Genomic DNA, 13,880 nt, shown 5'->3' on the forward strand with positions numbered 1-13,880 from the left:
ATTTAAACTCCCTGACTCCAATATTGCCTACTTTCTTTACTGCCTTCACGGTAAAAAGTATACTTGTTGGAATGGGACACACGTTCTTCATGATGAGACCCTGACTATTCTCTCCAGCTTCATCAATTTCTATTCACCCACCTGCCTCCTTTGTTCTAGCTGCATCACGTGATTTTATCTTCTCTAAGTGTGTCAGGTTTCTCAAGCTCCTTTGCACATGCCATTTACTCTGCCTAGAACACTGCCTAGAACACAGGCCTGATCTCTGCTTATTGTCAAGACAAATGAAAGCATCTCGTCGTGTAGGAAGCTTGCCCTATTCTCTACTGCATGATGTTCTGTGCTTTCCATAACACTTAGAGTAACGGCCCTTATAAAATTGCACTCTGATATGGATTTGCTTTAGTATTTCCTCTTCTGAACTATGAGCCCTTAGCCTGCAGGGACTGTGCATTTGTGCCTGTTTAGTACTGTGAAAATTAGTAACAGTAAACGTCACTAAAATGGAGTTGGGAAGTTTTGGCCCTACCACTCATAGTCAATTGCAGACCCAACAGGAAGAGATGGATTTGACCTTGCATATGGACACTACTTTATTCTCCCATTTGGAGGAAGAGACTCTTTCCTCACCTCCCCCCCACCCCCCACCCCGTCCTGGACAACAGCTCAGCCAATGAGAAGCCACCATACCTCAAACCCCAAGTTTATTCCAATGGGCTTTTAGTTTATAACAGCCTTCCCAACTTACCGTTTTCTCCTTTAAAAAGCATTCCTTTACTTTGTTCCCTGGATTGCACACAGTTTTGCTACAGCTTGTTTGTCCCAGACTGCGATTCTCTTCTTTTCCTCAATAAATCTGTCTTTTGCTGATAAAATGACTGTCAGTTTTTAAGGTTAACGGTACCTAGTATATGCTGGGGACATGCATGGTGCAAGATGAGCTAATAGGTTTGGTGAAAGAATGAAAGAATATGTAATGTTAACTAGAAGCATTTTACCATCACTGCAAACAGGGCTTAATGATAGTAAAATGGACAGTTAGTGGTATAGTGGGAATGAGTACTTGGTTTTGCTAGTCGTACACTGTAAACTTTTTTCCTTTCTTCACACGTAAACATTACTTTAAAAATATTGTGGCAAGTTAACCAATATATATCTTGAACTACTGGTGAACAGACTTAATTGAGACCCATCCATAGTATTTTGGATTTCACTGCCTGGAGAGTTACAAATATCTAACATGTTAAATTTGGTTATTAATAAATTTGCATTAATTGGGCAGCAAGGTACAAAAACCCAAGTTATATTGAATTATGCTGCAATAGATTCTTGGGATAAGCTTACCTAAGAGAATGCCTGGAAGTAAAACAAAGGGAAGGCGGTTATCTCTTCTGGAGAGGAAATGGCTGTTCGTTCTAAACCAGCAAAGAGGAGCAGAGTTTGCCACCCTCGACTATGTCTGTTTGGCAGGGGGATTATTTTAAACTGGTTATTTTTTAAGAAACAGCAGACATAGGTAGGCCTTGAAAACAGTAGAAGTTACCTTTCTGTGAGAGGTATTTACTTGCATAAGGGAAATCTCTTGCTTGCATAAGGGTGTCTCTCTCGCTGTGCCAAGATGAAGGGGATGAGTCAGTCTCTAGAAACTCTTATCAAAGAAGAAGGCAATGGCTTAAATCTACACAACAACCTCACTCTTACTGCTTTTCCTGGGTTACCTCCTGGAACTGACTCCCTACCCTCAACATCTTCTCATGTCTTTAGCTAAAGGTGGTCTTTAAGGTGATGGCCATTTCGGGGAGTTACTCAGTTTTCCTGAGTCTCTCCCAGGTATACAAGATATATACATGTTATTAAATATTTATTTCTTTTCCCCCTGTTACTCTGTCATATAGCAATTAAATTATTAGACCTGTTACCCTGTCATAGATCAATTAAATTATTAGACCAGCCAAAGAACCTAGAAGGGAAGAAGGGAAAACTTTTCTGCCCCTACATTAGTCTTGTATAATGTTAAACTTCAAGTGCACAGAATGTGCTGTTAAAAAGAATAAGCCAATCGACACAAAAGAGAGTTTGTGGTGCACAGGAAAGATAGGAGTGCAGTATAGAGATAGATGGTGCCACCTGGGAAGTTCCATTTGGTGATGTCCCAAGTGTCTGTTTCATATTTTTATCTTCCTATTTTTAACATTTAAGTCAGAAACATTGATGGAGACAAATACAGGTGATCAAATTTGCATATACCCAAAGTAGAGAACCGAAAGAGCTGAGTAAGAATAGACAGAATTGAAATTTCAAATGAATATTTCTTGACCAAAGATAAAACCAACTAAATGCAGTTGGACATGCCCAAATGTGAACTCCTATAAGTAGAATTAACAATTCAGTTTCAGGGGCACCTGGGTGGCTCAGTTGGTTGTGTGTCTGACTTCGGCTTAGGTCATGACCTCGCAGTTCGTGAGTTCAAGCCCCACGTCGGGCTCTGTGCTGACGGCTCAGAGCCTGGAGTCTGCTTTGGATTCTGTGTCTTCTTCTCTCTCTGCCCCTTTCCACTCATGATCTTTCTTTCTCTCTCTCTCTCAAAAATAAATAAACATAAAAAAAAAGACAATTCAGTTTCATAAGGGTAGAATAATAGTGACCTGGATCATCAGTGCTTCAAATAGAAAAGATCCAGAACTTTGATTGATCCTAAGCTCAGTATAAATGATTGGAGTTATGTGAGACAAAGCATGATGGAGAGCCTATATGTATTTAATCTCAATATTGTGGCTAGTTCTAAGATCTAACACCTACTATTTATTTAGTCACTATGGGAAAGCCACTTACCCTTGGTTTTCTTATATTTAAGTTGAAATTAATAACAAATAATGTAGGAGAGTATTGTGAGTATAAAATGAGATAATCCCTATCAAAATAATTATATGAATGATAGCTTTAATTTTGCAAATGCAGAAAAAGCTAATGCAGCATTAAATTATTTTAGCAAAGGTAGACCGTCCAGGCCTACTGAAACATAAGTCATGCTGGGCAATTGTTAGACCAATTGATTATAAATTCTTCAAGGAGATTTATCCCCATTGTCTAAAGCAGTGCCAAGCACCTCTTTGGTTCTGAAAATATATATATGTTGGAAAAATAAATTGGTTTGGAATATTGGATCTTGTGTGAGTCACATTTTAAGAGAGAAACTGGTATTTCAGATTGAATCTAGAGGAAGGATGGAGAGACATTTTAGAGAGTATTATATGAAGATTAAAACAATTGAGTATTTGTAGCTGGGAAAAGATCCATTTATAACCAAATGTAAAACAAACAAACAAACAAAAATGCGATATATGTTGGTAACTTTCCTGTGAACGCTGGTATTAGGAACAATGAAGGAGGCAGAGAAGGTTAGTGGCTAAAGGCAGATCATGCTTTCCTCTCTTGACACCTCAGTAAGATTATTAAGTGTGCAGGCTCAGAAATCTTATAGACCTTCATTTTTGTGCCTTTCCCACTACCTATGTTCCCCTGGAGAAATTGTTCATTCCAAAACTCAGCTTCTTCTTGATATGTCCATGAGGATAATCATAATACCTACTGAAGGATCTCAGGACAGACCCTCTTCCCCCCAAAACATGCCACTTGGGCATGTGGACTATTTTGAACTGAAGGCACTTAAGACCTTATGGGCTCAAGAGAAACTTTTGTCCTCCCTTTACCGTACACAAGAATCTAAACTGAGGGTCTTTCCCAGAATAAGGGTTATTAACAGAGATAAATTTTATGTGAGTGACCCATCTGAATGACAGAGCAAGCATCCATTCTTATTGCCGTGTGAAGGACATTCCTTTCCTTTAAAGTCCCAGAACCTACCCGCTTCTCCTTATTTTAGAATGACGTATATACCTCATTTTCCCTGTGTTTGGAATTTCTATGTCTATGTGGATTCCTCAGGAACATCTATTAACTTTGATTTTCTCCTGTTAGTTTGTCTTATGTCAATTTGATGCTTAGTCCAGTTAGAAGGACTTTTGAGGGGACAGGAATTCTTGCTCCCTGACACTGCTTTTTAGGAGTATTATGAAGAAAAAAAATAAGATGATGCATGGAAAGTACTTTTCCATTGCTGGAAAAGTGCTAAAAATAGGTTCATGACGCACCCCGCCCATGTTGCAAAGCTGCCACTAAGGGGTGCTGGAGAACCTTCTGGAAAAATCCAGCACCTTCTGAGCAGGGCATGGGGCAATGATTCTTAAATTTTGTTTTAACTTGTCAGCACTAAATATGTTAGGTGATCTTAGAAGGACTATGTGTAAATATAGAAATTAATGAATAAACTATTTTCAAAATTGATTCTTGATGGTAGAGTAGCGAAGAGGTGAAGCTTCCTCGGGAGTGGGTGCGGTAGCTCCCAGCATCCTTTTCGGTGCCTCCTCCCTTTGGCAATCAGTCTGTTGGTAATCAAGACCCTCACGCGGCCTCATTGGCCACTTGGGATATTTTGCATACTGTATATTTAACACAAGATTACTTGTCTTCTTTGGGTTGAGAAAATTGTTTGTTTCTCTATTGGACATAGTTTTGAGAGGTTTGAAATGTGATATTGTTAAAGGTTTCAGGAACTTATATACTTCACCATTTTATATCTAATGAGGTTTAATTAACTCAAATTTTAATCTAATTTTTCTTTTCTAACCCATAGGAAGGTATCTCTAATTCTGAAATGTTAAACACTGACAACTGGGATTAGGACAGCAGGAAAAGTATTTGGGGGCAGGAAGAAACCTTCCTGGAATTCATCAAGTCATATTTTTGACAGACCACGTAAAAATAACTCTTACGGCTTCTATCACCAAATTGATGATAATCAAATAAGGGACATTTGGCTTTTTAATTTTTTTTAAAGTTTATTTTTTGTTTATTTTGAGAGAGAGAGAGAGAGAGAGAGAGAGCAAGCAGGGGAAGGGCAGAAAGAGAGGGAGACAGAATCCAAAGCAGGCTCTGCACCATCGACACAGAACAAGATGCAGGGCTTGAACTCACGAACCCATGAGATCATTACCTGAGCCAAAGTCAAGAGGCGATCACTTAACCGACTGAGCTGCCCAGGCACCCCTGGACATTTGGCTTTTAGATATTAAGTCCCAAATCAGGTAATAAGACACTGACAAATTTATATTTAATAATAAATTTGTTATAACTTCACATTTATTCTTTAGATTAAAAATCTCCCGGGCAGGGCACCCAAATGGAACCTAGAGTGAACCTAGAGTCAACAAAAATAATACATCTTTGGTTAAGACAGGAATGACCACCTTATTATATCACCCTCTCAGGAAAAGCTATAATGTTTCTTTTTTTTTTTCTTTAATCATCTTAGAGTTGGGGGGGAAAGCAGGAGAAGGATGGAGAGACAGAATATTAAGTAGGCTCCACGTTCAGCATGGATCTCGACACGGACCTCAACATGGGGCTCGATCCCATTACCCTGGATCATGACCCTGGGATCATGACCTGAGCGAAATCAAGAGTCTGGCGCTCAACCAACTGAGCCAGCCGGGTGCCCCAGGAAAAGCTGTTTCTAATGACCAGTTGTTAGTAAGAAATGAATGTGATTCAAACTGTTTTTCCAGTTTCCTCTCTGCAAGTTACCTGTCCTATATAAGGATCAATATCTCCATCATTAGCTCTGATTATGTTTGCATAGTTGAATGAATAGATTTTTATTTGGTATTTGTGCAATTTGCTGGCTAAATTTGTCTCATCGTAAGATTCATTGGAGACTCCTGTTAAAAACAGATTCCCCTCCTCAGAAGATTTTGGTTTAATAAGTCTGGGTTGGTGTTAAGTATCTTTAAAAAACCCTCTAGGTATGTCTTATAGTCATACACATTTGAGAAGCCCCAGGTTAAAAAATCCACTTTGGGATAAAATTCAGTTTGAACTCGCAAAGCACATGTGCTAGATGTCTGTGCCTTCCCCCTAATTGGTCAGCTTGTAGGCAGAGCCCTTTTGATGGTCTCTGCTAATGTCAGAGTCTGCTTTTATTTTTTAAAAAAAATTTTAACATTTATTTATTATTGAGAGACAGGGAGAGATGGAGCATGAGCATGGGAGGGGCAGATAGAAGAGGAGACACAGAATCGGAAGCAGGCTCCAGGCTCTGAGCTGTCAGCACAGAGCCCAACGTGGGGCTTGAACTCACAAACCGTGAGATCATGACCTGAGCTGAAGTCGGACGCTAAACCGGCTGAGACACCCAGGTGCCCCTATTTTTATTTATTTTTATTTGAGAGAGAGAGAGCAAGCCGGAAAGAGGGGCAGAGAGACAGAGAGAGAGAGAGAGAGAGAGAGAGAGAGAATTTTAAGCAGGCTCCATGCTCAGCATGGAGCCAGATATGGAGCTTGATCCCATGACCCTGGGATCATGACCTGAGCCAAAATCAAGAGTTGGTCGCTCAACTGACTGAGCCACCCAACTGCACCTTGAAGTCTGCTTTGAGTGTATTCAAACCTTTTGCTTCTGTTTAGAGTATTCGCAACTGTTCACTCCCTCACTTAGATGCACCTGATACACAATCCTAAAGTTGTTGCACAGGAGTTCTGAGCGAGCACTTCTGTTTAAACTTTCTGAGAAAAAAATGCAAGTTAGGGCATGGTTATAAGTAGGGGGCTAGCCTGTTTAGAAGTCATAGAGACCTGGGTTTGAATGCCAATTCCAGCTATGTGACCATGATCAAGTTACTTAATCTCCCTCAGTTTCTGTTTGGTTGTCTGTAAAATATGTAGCTATTGGAGCTGACATTTACTGTGCTCTAATTTCTTTACATAAATTATCTCCCTTAATCTTCAAAACAGCACTGTGGAGTGATTACACTTTTATATTATTATCCCCATTATACAGCTGAGAAGGCTAAGACACAGGCATGCCAAGAGCTTGCTCAAGATCTCACACTGAGGAGGTGGCAAGCTAGTATTTAAAATCAAAACACTGTGGGAAGGGATAATTATGAATCTCTGCAGTTGTCTATCTATGTATCTGTTTAAATTTTATATAAATTCTGATGAGTGGAGAGCATTATCAATATTTAGGTCTGGCTAATAGAATGAACGCAATGAATGTGTTTAATAATACCTTTAAAGTGTTTCCCAGAAGTTACCCTAGAGTGTCATCAGTAATGCTAAGCAAGCAGACATGATTTGTCAGATAAAAGGAAAGTCAGCACACTCTGAAAAAGCACTTGCTCAGTGTTTGGAATAGACGTGGCCTCTTGAAAAGAATTCCTGTCACTTCTATTTTGTAAAATGTCCTCCAACATTAGTATGTTGCTTTGAGAATCACTAGAACGTGGGCTGCCAGACAGTTGCAGGATCCATAAGAAAAGGTCCTTTATGTGCCTGGGTTGGCCATCTGGGTTAGGAGAGTCATGACCTGGGAGAGACGACAGCCTATTTCTATAGCTCCTGTGTAGCTGCATGAAATAGGTCTGATCAAAGTCGCTTAGGAGATCCCTCAACAAGGCCCCTCTGCAGCTGTGATTTACTCTGCGAAAGCAGTAGAGTCTGCTCAAGAGAAAAAAAAAAAGATGTCACTTACTTTGAACCTCCACAGCCCTCCAATATCTTCAGTCCGCTCAAAGCAAGTGGGTTCCAGTCCCTCATCCACACAGCACTTCAGTGAGACCAGGCCGCTGACTCCAGCTCCAATCACTGCCACCTTCTTTGCCATGGTCTCCTGTCGAGGAATTGATCAATCAATGCTGCTTCACTGGTAAGGGAGTCCTTGCAGTGTGGTCAGTAATCAGCTTTCAATAACGCAGTAGCACTGGCAATATACTAAGCAGCACTAATTGAATAAAATTCCTCATTAGTCAAATCCCAGACTCCTCATCCCCTTCCTGGTAAGAAACCAAGTTGTTTTCCCAGACTTGGCTACAGAGTTTGTCTAGTATTTAAAAGCAACCCATTTAACAATGCCAAACAATTTAATAATATAGCACTAGGTATAGGAGCCAAGTTTCATGACATAATTTAGCGTGCTGAACTTTTCCTTTTCAGCTACTATCCCCAGCTGTGATTACCCTTACCTTCGTTTTGCCTTTTGGTGCTGTCTCCTTGACACAATGGTTTTTTTTATGCTGGTTGTGGGCTGGGAAGCAGTCAGAAGTGTTCTAGTTGGAGGAGGGAGGCTGTGAGGAGTGGGAGGAGCTTCTCACTCCTTCAGCATTTTGCAACCTGAAACTCTCAGGACTTTGTTAGGAGTTCTGAAATTAAGCACTAGGCTTATATTTTGAGGTCCAGGGTAATGATCTTCACCGTAACACCATTATATACTTACACATATCATACACATAGTATAAAATTCCTTTTTATAATGGATGTGACCAATGGTCATTAGCAAAGTAGCAAACATGGATAAATTAAAAGCAGTTAAAATTATCCCTAAGCCCTCTGTATAGAGATAATTATAACCAACGTGGACACTTTGGTGTATCTTTCCAGATATTTGTATGTATACACATATACACACATTCCACAAAAGTGGAATGGCACTCTAAGTGTAATTTCCAATTTGATTTTTCACTTTTCAGTATGGCAATACCTTTATACGTATAGCAGCATTTTAAAAATATTTATTTATTTATTTATTTATTTATTTATTTATTTATTTACATTCAAGGTAGCTAGCAAATAGTGCAACATTGATTTCAGGAGTAGATTCTAGTGATTCATCCCTTATGTATAACACCCAGTGCTCATCCCAGCAAGTGTCTTCCTTAATGCCCCTTACCCATTTAGCCCTTCCCCCCCACAACCCCTCTAGCAACCTTCTGTTTATTCTCTATATTTATGAGTCTCTTATGTTTTGTCCCCCTCCCTGATTTTATATTATTTTTGCTTCCCTTCCCTTAGAGATCTTCTTAAAAGTGAAGATATGGATTTAATAGCTATGGGATAGGCCTGAAATTATTTTTAACAAGCTTCCAGGTAAGGCCAATGTTGCAAGTCCTTGGATTACATTTGAGTTGCAAGTATCTACTATGTTTTGCCAAGTTGCCTTTCAAGAAGCAGATACGCTTGAATAGTATTTCACCTTTACAAAATGTTTTAATGTGTAAACAACTTTCACAGAGATTAATTCATTTTGATTAGTTTAGAACCATAGGCATTAGCATCCATCCTTGTTTTATGGACATGGGAACAGGCTTAGCTTGGCTACTGGGAAGTTTAAGAATAACCAGGATGATAATGAGCATAAAACCTTGTCACATACGGAGCCACTGAATAAACTTTTGATATTTAACCTAGAGGGTATATGTACATGATAATTGACTGCAAAAGGCTGTTATATGAAAATGTTTATATAAGTCTATTTTGGATGGACATAAAAGTCTATCTAGGACCAAGTATGTGAATGTTACAGAAAATGTGAATTTGCCCCAGAATAAGGAAGACCTTCTGGCTAACAATGGTGTATAAATATGGACCATACTGTTTTGTAAAATAGCGAATTCCCTATCATGGCAAGTATTCAAACAGAAGTTAGGTAGCCGCTTGTTGGAAGACAATAGGAGGATTCATGAAGGCAGGGCATTAGAGTGAAGTAAGGTCACTAACTGTAATATTCGCGGGTCTGAGATCTGAGATTTTATCTTTATCAATTAGAATTTTATTATAGGTACAAAGTTGTTGAGAAGACTTTATTTTTTTTAATTCAAAAAATGTTTTATTTATTTTTGAGAGAGTGAGAGAGAGAATGCTAGCAGAAGAGGGGCAGAGAGGGGGACAGAGGATCCAAAGCGGACTGTGTGCTGAGAGCAAACAGCCTGATGCTGGGCTTGGACTCACAAACCGTGAGATCATGACCTGAGCTGAAGTTGGAGGCCTAACCGGCTAAACCACCCAGGTACCCTGAGAAGACTTTAGATTGGATTTGCAAGTATGACTGAGGCTGTTGGCACTATATCACCCATCCACATGGTTTGGGCCTTGCAGTCACTCCCCTCAGACATTGCTAGAAGAGTTCAAGCTCCCTTCATTATGGTTACTCCCATGAAAACAAGGTGTATATCATCTGTGGTATCTCTTCCTCCTTCAATTTTAACTTTCTGTTTTATGTTTCAACTGAAAATTTCTTCTTAAAACCATGCTTCTTAGACAACACAATAAGCCACCTGGACCTAACAGACATATACGGAACACTCTACCCAACAAAAACAGCATATGTATTCTTTACAAGTGCACATGGGACATTTTCCAGAACAGAGTATGTGTTAGGCACCCATTAAGTCTCAATAGATTTAAGAAGGTAGATACGATACCAAGTATCTTCTCTAACCACAACAGAATGAATTTAGAAATCAATAACAAACAAAAGTGGAAAACTCACAAAATTGTTGAAATCAACACAGTTTAAACAATGGCTCAAAGAAGAAATAGCAAGGGAAACTGAATATACTTACAGACAAATGAAAATAAAAACACAATGTAACAAAACTTATGGGACAGAGCAGAAGCAGTGCTAAGGGGAAATTTATAGCTATAGATACTAACGTTACCAAACAAGAAAGATTTCGAATCAATAACCTAACTTTACAAATTAAGGAAGTAGAAAAAAGAAGAACAAACTAAAAAAGAACAAACTAACAAAGTTAGTGGAAGGAAGGAAATAATAAAGATTAAGCAGAGATAAATGAATTATAAATGAAAAACGAGAATATAAAACAACCAAGAAAAACCAATGAACACAAAATTTGGTTCTTTGAAAAGATCAACAAAATTAACAGCTAGATAGACTCATAAAGAAAAAGAAAGACACAGAGAGAAAACTCAAATTACTAAAATCAAAAATGAAACTGGGGACATTACTATCTATTCCACAGAAATAGAAAATTGTAAGGTACTACTATGAACAATTGTATGCAAAAAAATGAGGTAACCTAGATGAAATGGACACATTCCTAGAAACAAAAAAGCTATCAAGACTATATCACAAAGAATAGACAATCCAAATCTAATTCAAGGAGATTAAATAAAAAACTGAAAATGTCTCAACAAAGAAAAGCCTGGAACTTGATGGCTTCATTGGTGAATTCTACCAAACACTTAAAGAACTAATCCAATCCTTCTCAAACTTTCCCAAAAAATTGAAGAGGAGGGAGCACTTCATAATTCATTCTATGAGGCCAGAATTACCCTGATACCAAAGTCAAAGACACTACAAAAAAGAGGAAACTATAGATAAATATCCTTTATGAACATTGATGCAAAGATCCTCGATAAAATACTAGCAAACAGAATTTAGCAGCATATTAAAAGGATTATACTCCATGATAAAGTGGGATTTATTCCTGAAATGCAGGGATGGTTCAACATATGAAAATTGATCAGTGTAATAAACCACATCAAAAAAAGTGAAGGAAAAAACCCTCACATGATCATTTCAGTTGATGCAGAAAGATTATTTGACAAAATTCAACACTGTTTTATGATAAAAACACTCAATGAGGTAGGAATAAAATGGAAACTACCCCCACATAAGAAAAGCCATATATGAAAAACCTACAACAAACATAATACTCAACTGTGAAAGACTGAAAGCTTTTCCTCTAAGATCAGGAACAAGGAAAGGATGCCTGTTTTCACCACTACTATTTAATCTAGTACTGGAAGTCCTAGTGAGGGCAATTAGTCAAGAAAAAGAAATAAAAGGCATCTGATAGGAAAAACGTAAAGTTATTTCTCTTTGCAAATTATATGATCTTACATATAAAAAATCCTAAAAACTCCATAGAGAAGCTGTTAGAACTAATAAATGAATTCAGCAAGTAGCAGGATACAAAGTCAACACACAAGAATAGATTGTATTTCTATATACAGTGAGCCATCTAAAAAGGAAATTACAAAAATAATTTATAATAGCATCAAAAAGAATAAAATAATGAATTAACCAAGGAGATGAAAAACTTGTACAATGAAAACTATAACACATTGCTGAAAGAAATTAAAGAAAACACAAATAAGTGGAAACACATCCAATGTTCATGGATTGGGAAGATTTATATTGGTAAATTCCAATATTATCCCAAACAATCTGAGGATTCACTTGAATTACTGTAAAAATTCCAATAATGTGTTTTTTTCAGAAATAGAAAAATTCATCCTAAAATTTATATGGAATCTCAAGGGATCCTGAATAGCCGAAACAATCTTGAAAAAGAACAAAACTGGAGGACTTACATGTCCTGATTTAAAAACTACTACAAGTCTACAATAATCAAAGCAGCATGGTATTGGCATAAAGACAGACATACAGACCAATGGAATAGAAGAGAGAGTCCAGAAATAAACCGTTGAATATATGATCACATGAATTTTGACAAGGATGTGAAGTCCATTCAATGGGGGAAAGGAAAGTCTTTTCAACAAATGGTGTTGGGAAAACTGGATATCCATATGCAAAAGAATCAAGTTAGATCCTTTTCTAACACCATATATAAAAATTAACTCAAAATGGATCAAGGAATTATACATAAGATCTAAAACAATGAAACTCTTAGATGAAAACATAGGACAAAATCTTCACAACATTGGTGTTGGCAATGATTTCTTGGATATGACACCAAAGGCACAGGCAATGAAAGAAAACATAGACAAATTGGACTTCATAAAAATTAAAAATTTTTGCATATCAGGAGATACTGTCTACAGAGTAAAAAGGCAACCCACAGAATGAGAGAAAATATTTGCGAATCTTGTATCTGATAAAGGGTTAGTATCCAGAATATATAGAGACTCCTAAAACTCAACAACAAAACACACAAAACCTAATTAAAAAAATGGGAAGGACTTCATCAGACACTCCCCCAAAGAAAATCTATGGATGGCCGATAAGCACATAAAAAAAAAGCCCATCATCAGTAATTATTAGGGAAATGCAAGTCAAAACTATGATGAGATACCCTCTCACAACCAGTAGGATGGCTACTATCAAAAAACCCCAGAAAACAGCCAGTGTTGGTGAGGATGTGGAGAAATTGGAACTCTTGTGAACTGTTGGTGGAAATGTAAAATGATATAGTCATTGTGGAAAACAGTATGGAGCCTCCTCAAAAAATTAAAAATAGAATTACCATACAACCTAGTAACTCTACTTCTAGGTATATAACCTAAAGATTTGAAAGTAGGGTCTCAAAGAGATATTTGTTCACCCATGTTCATAGCAGCATTGTTTACAATAGCTAAAACATGGAAGCAACTCATGTGTCCGTTAGATGATGAATGGATAAGCAAAATGTGATATATATATGTATATATATATGTATATACATATATATGGATATAAAGTGTGTATATATATAGTGATATAAGGTATATCTTTAATGCATATATAAAATGGAATATATATTATATTATATTAAACTGGAATATAATATATGTAATATATAATGGAATATTAAAATGGAATATAATATATATATATGATGAAATATTATCTAGTCTTAATAGGAAAGAAATTCTGCAATATGCTACAATATGAAAGAACCTTGAGGACATTATGCTAGGTGAAATAAACCAGTCACAAAAAGACATATATGAGTCCACCTATATGAAGTATTTAGAGCAGTCAAATCATAAAGACAGAAGATAAATGGGGGTTGCTGGGGGCTGGAGGGGAGAGAGAATGAAGAGTTATAGAATTTCAGATTTACAAAGTGAAAAGTGTTATGGATGGTGGTGATGGCCACACGATGTGCGTGTACTTGATAGCACTGAACTGTACGCTTAAAAATAGCTAAGATGGTAAATTTTATGTTATGTTTATTTTAACTCATGAAGCAAAAACAAAGACAAAAACTAAACCATGTCTCACTCCTTGAGGACAGCAA

General features: G+C 37.4%; 1 protein-coding gene across 5 annotated transcripts in view; it reads right to left on the reverse strand.

Moving 5' to 3' along the window:
• The window catches only part of FMO2 (flavin containing dimethylaniline monoxygenase 2), a 33,550-nt gene extending 25,330 nt beyond the window's left edge, over window positions 1-8,220 (reverse strand). Inside the window, exons 1-2 of one of the 5 annotated variants that reach the window (XM_015062278.3) lie at window positions 8,079-8,220; window positions 7,589-7,726 (exon numbers count right to left, since the gene is read on the reverse strand). In XM_015062278.3, coding sequence (XP_014917764.1) covers window positions 7,589-7,720 — 132 coding nt within the window. In that variant the 5' untranslated portion in view covers window positions 7,721-7,726; window positions 8,079-8,220. Of the gene's footprint in view, window positions 1-1,543; window positions 5,297-7,588 lie in introns of those variants that run through there. The other 4 variants (XM_015062277.3, XM_027046233.2, XM_027046235.2 and 1 more) reach the window with 4 other exon arrangements.
• Between the last annotated feature and the right edge of the window lie 5,660 nt (window positions 8,221-13,880).

This window comes from Acinonyx jubatus, chromosome E4, assembly GCF_027475565.1.
Source record: "Acinonyx jubatus isolate Ajub_Pintada_27869175 chromosome E4, VMU_Ajub_asm_v1.0, whole genome shotgun sequence".
Taxonomy (NCBI): Eukaryota; Metazoa; Chordata; class Mammalia; order Carnivora; family Felidae; genus Acinonyx; species Acinonyx jubatus.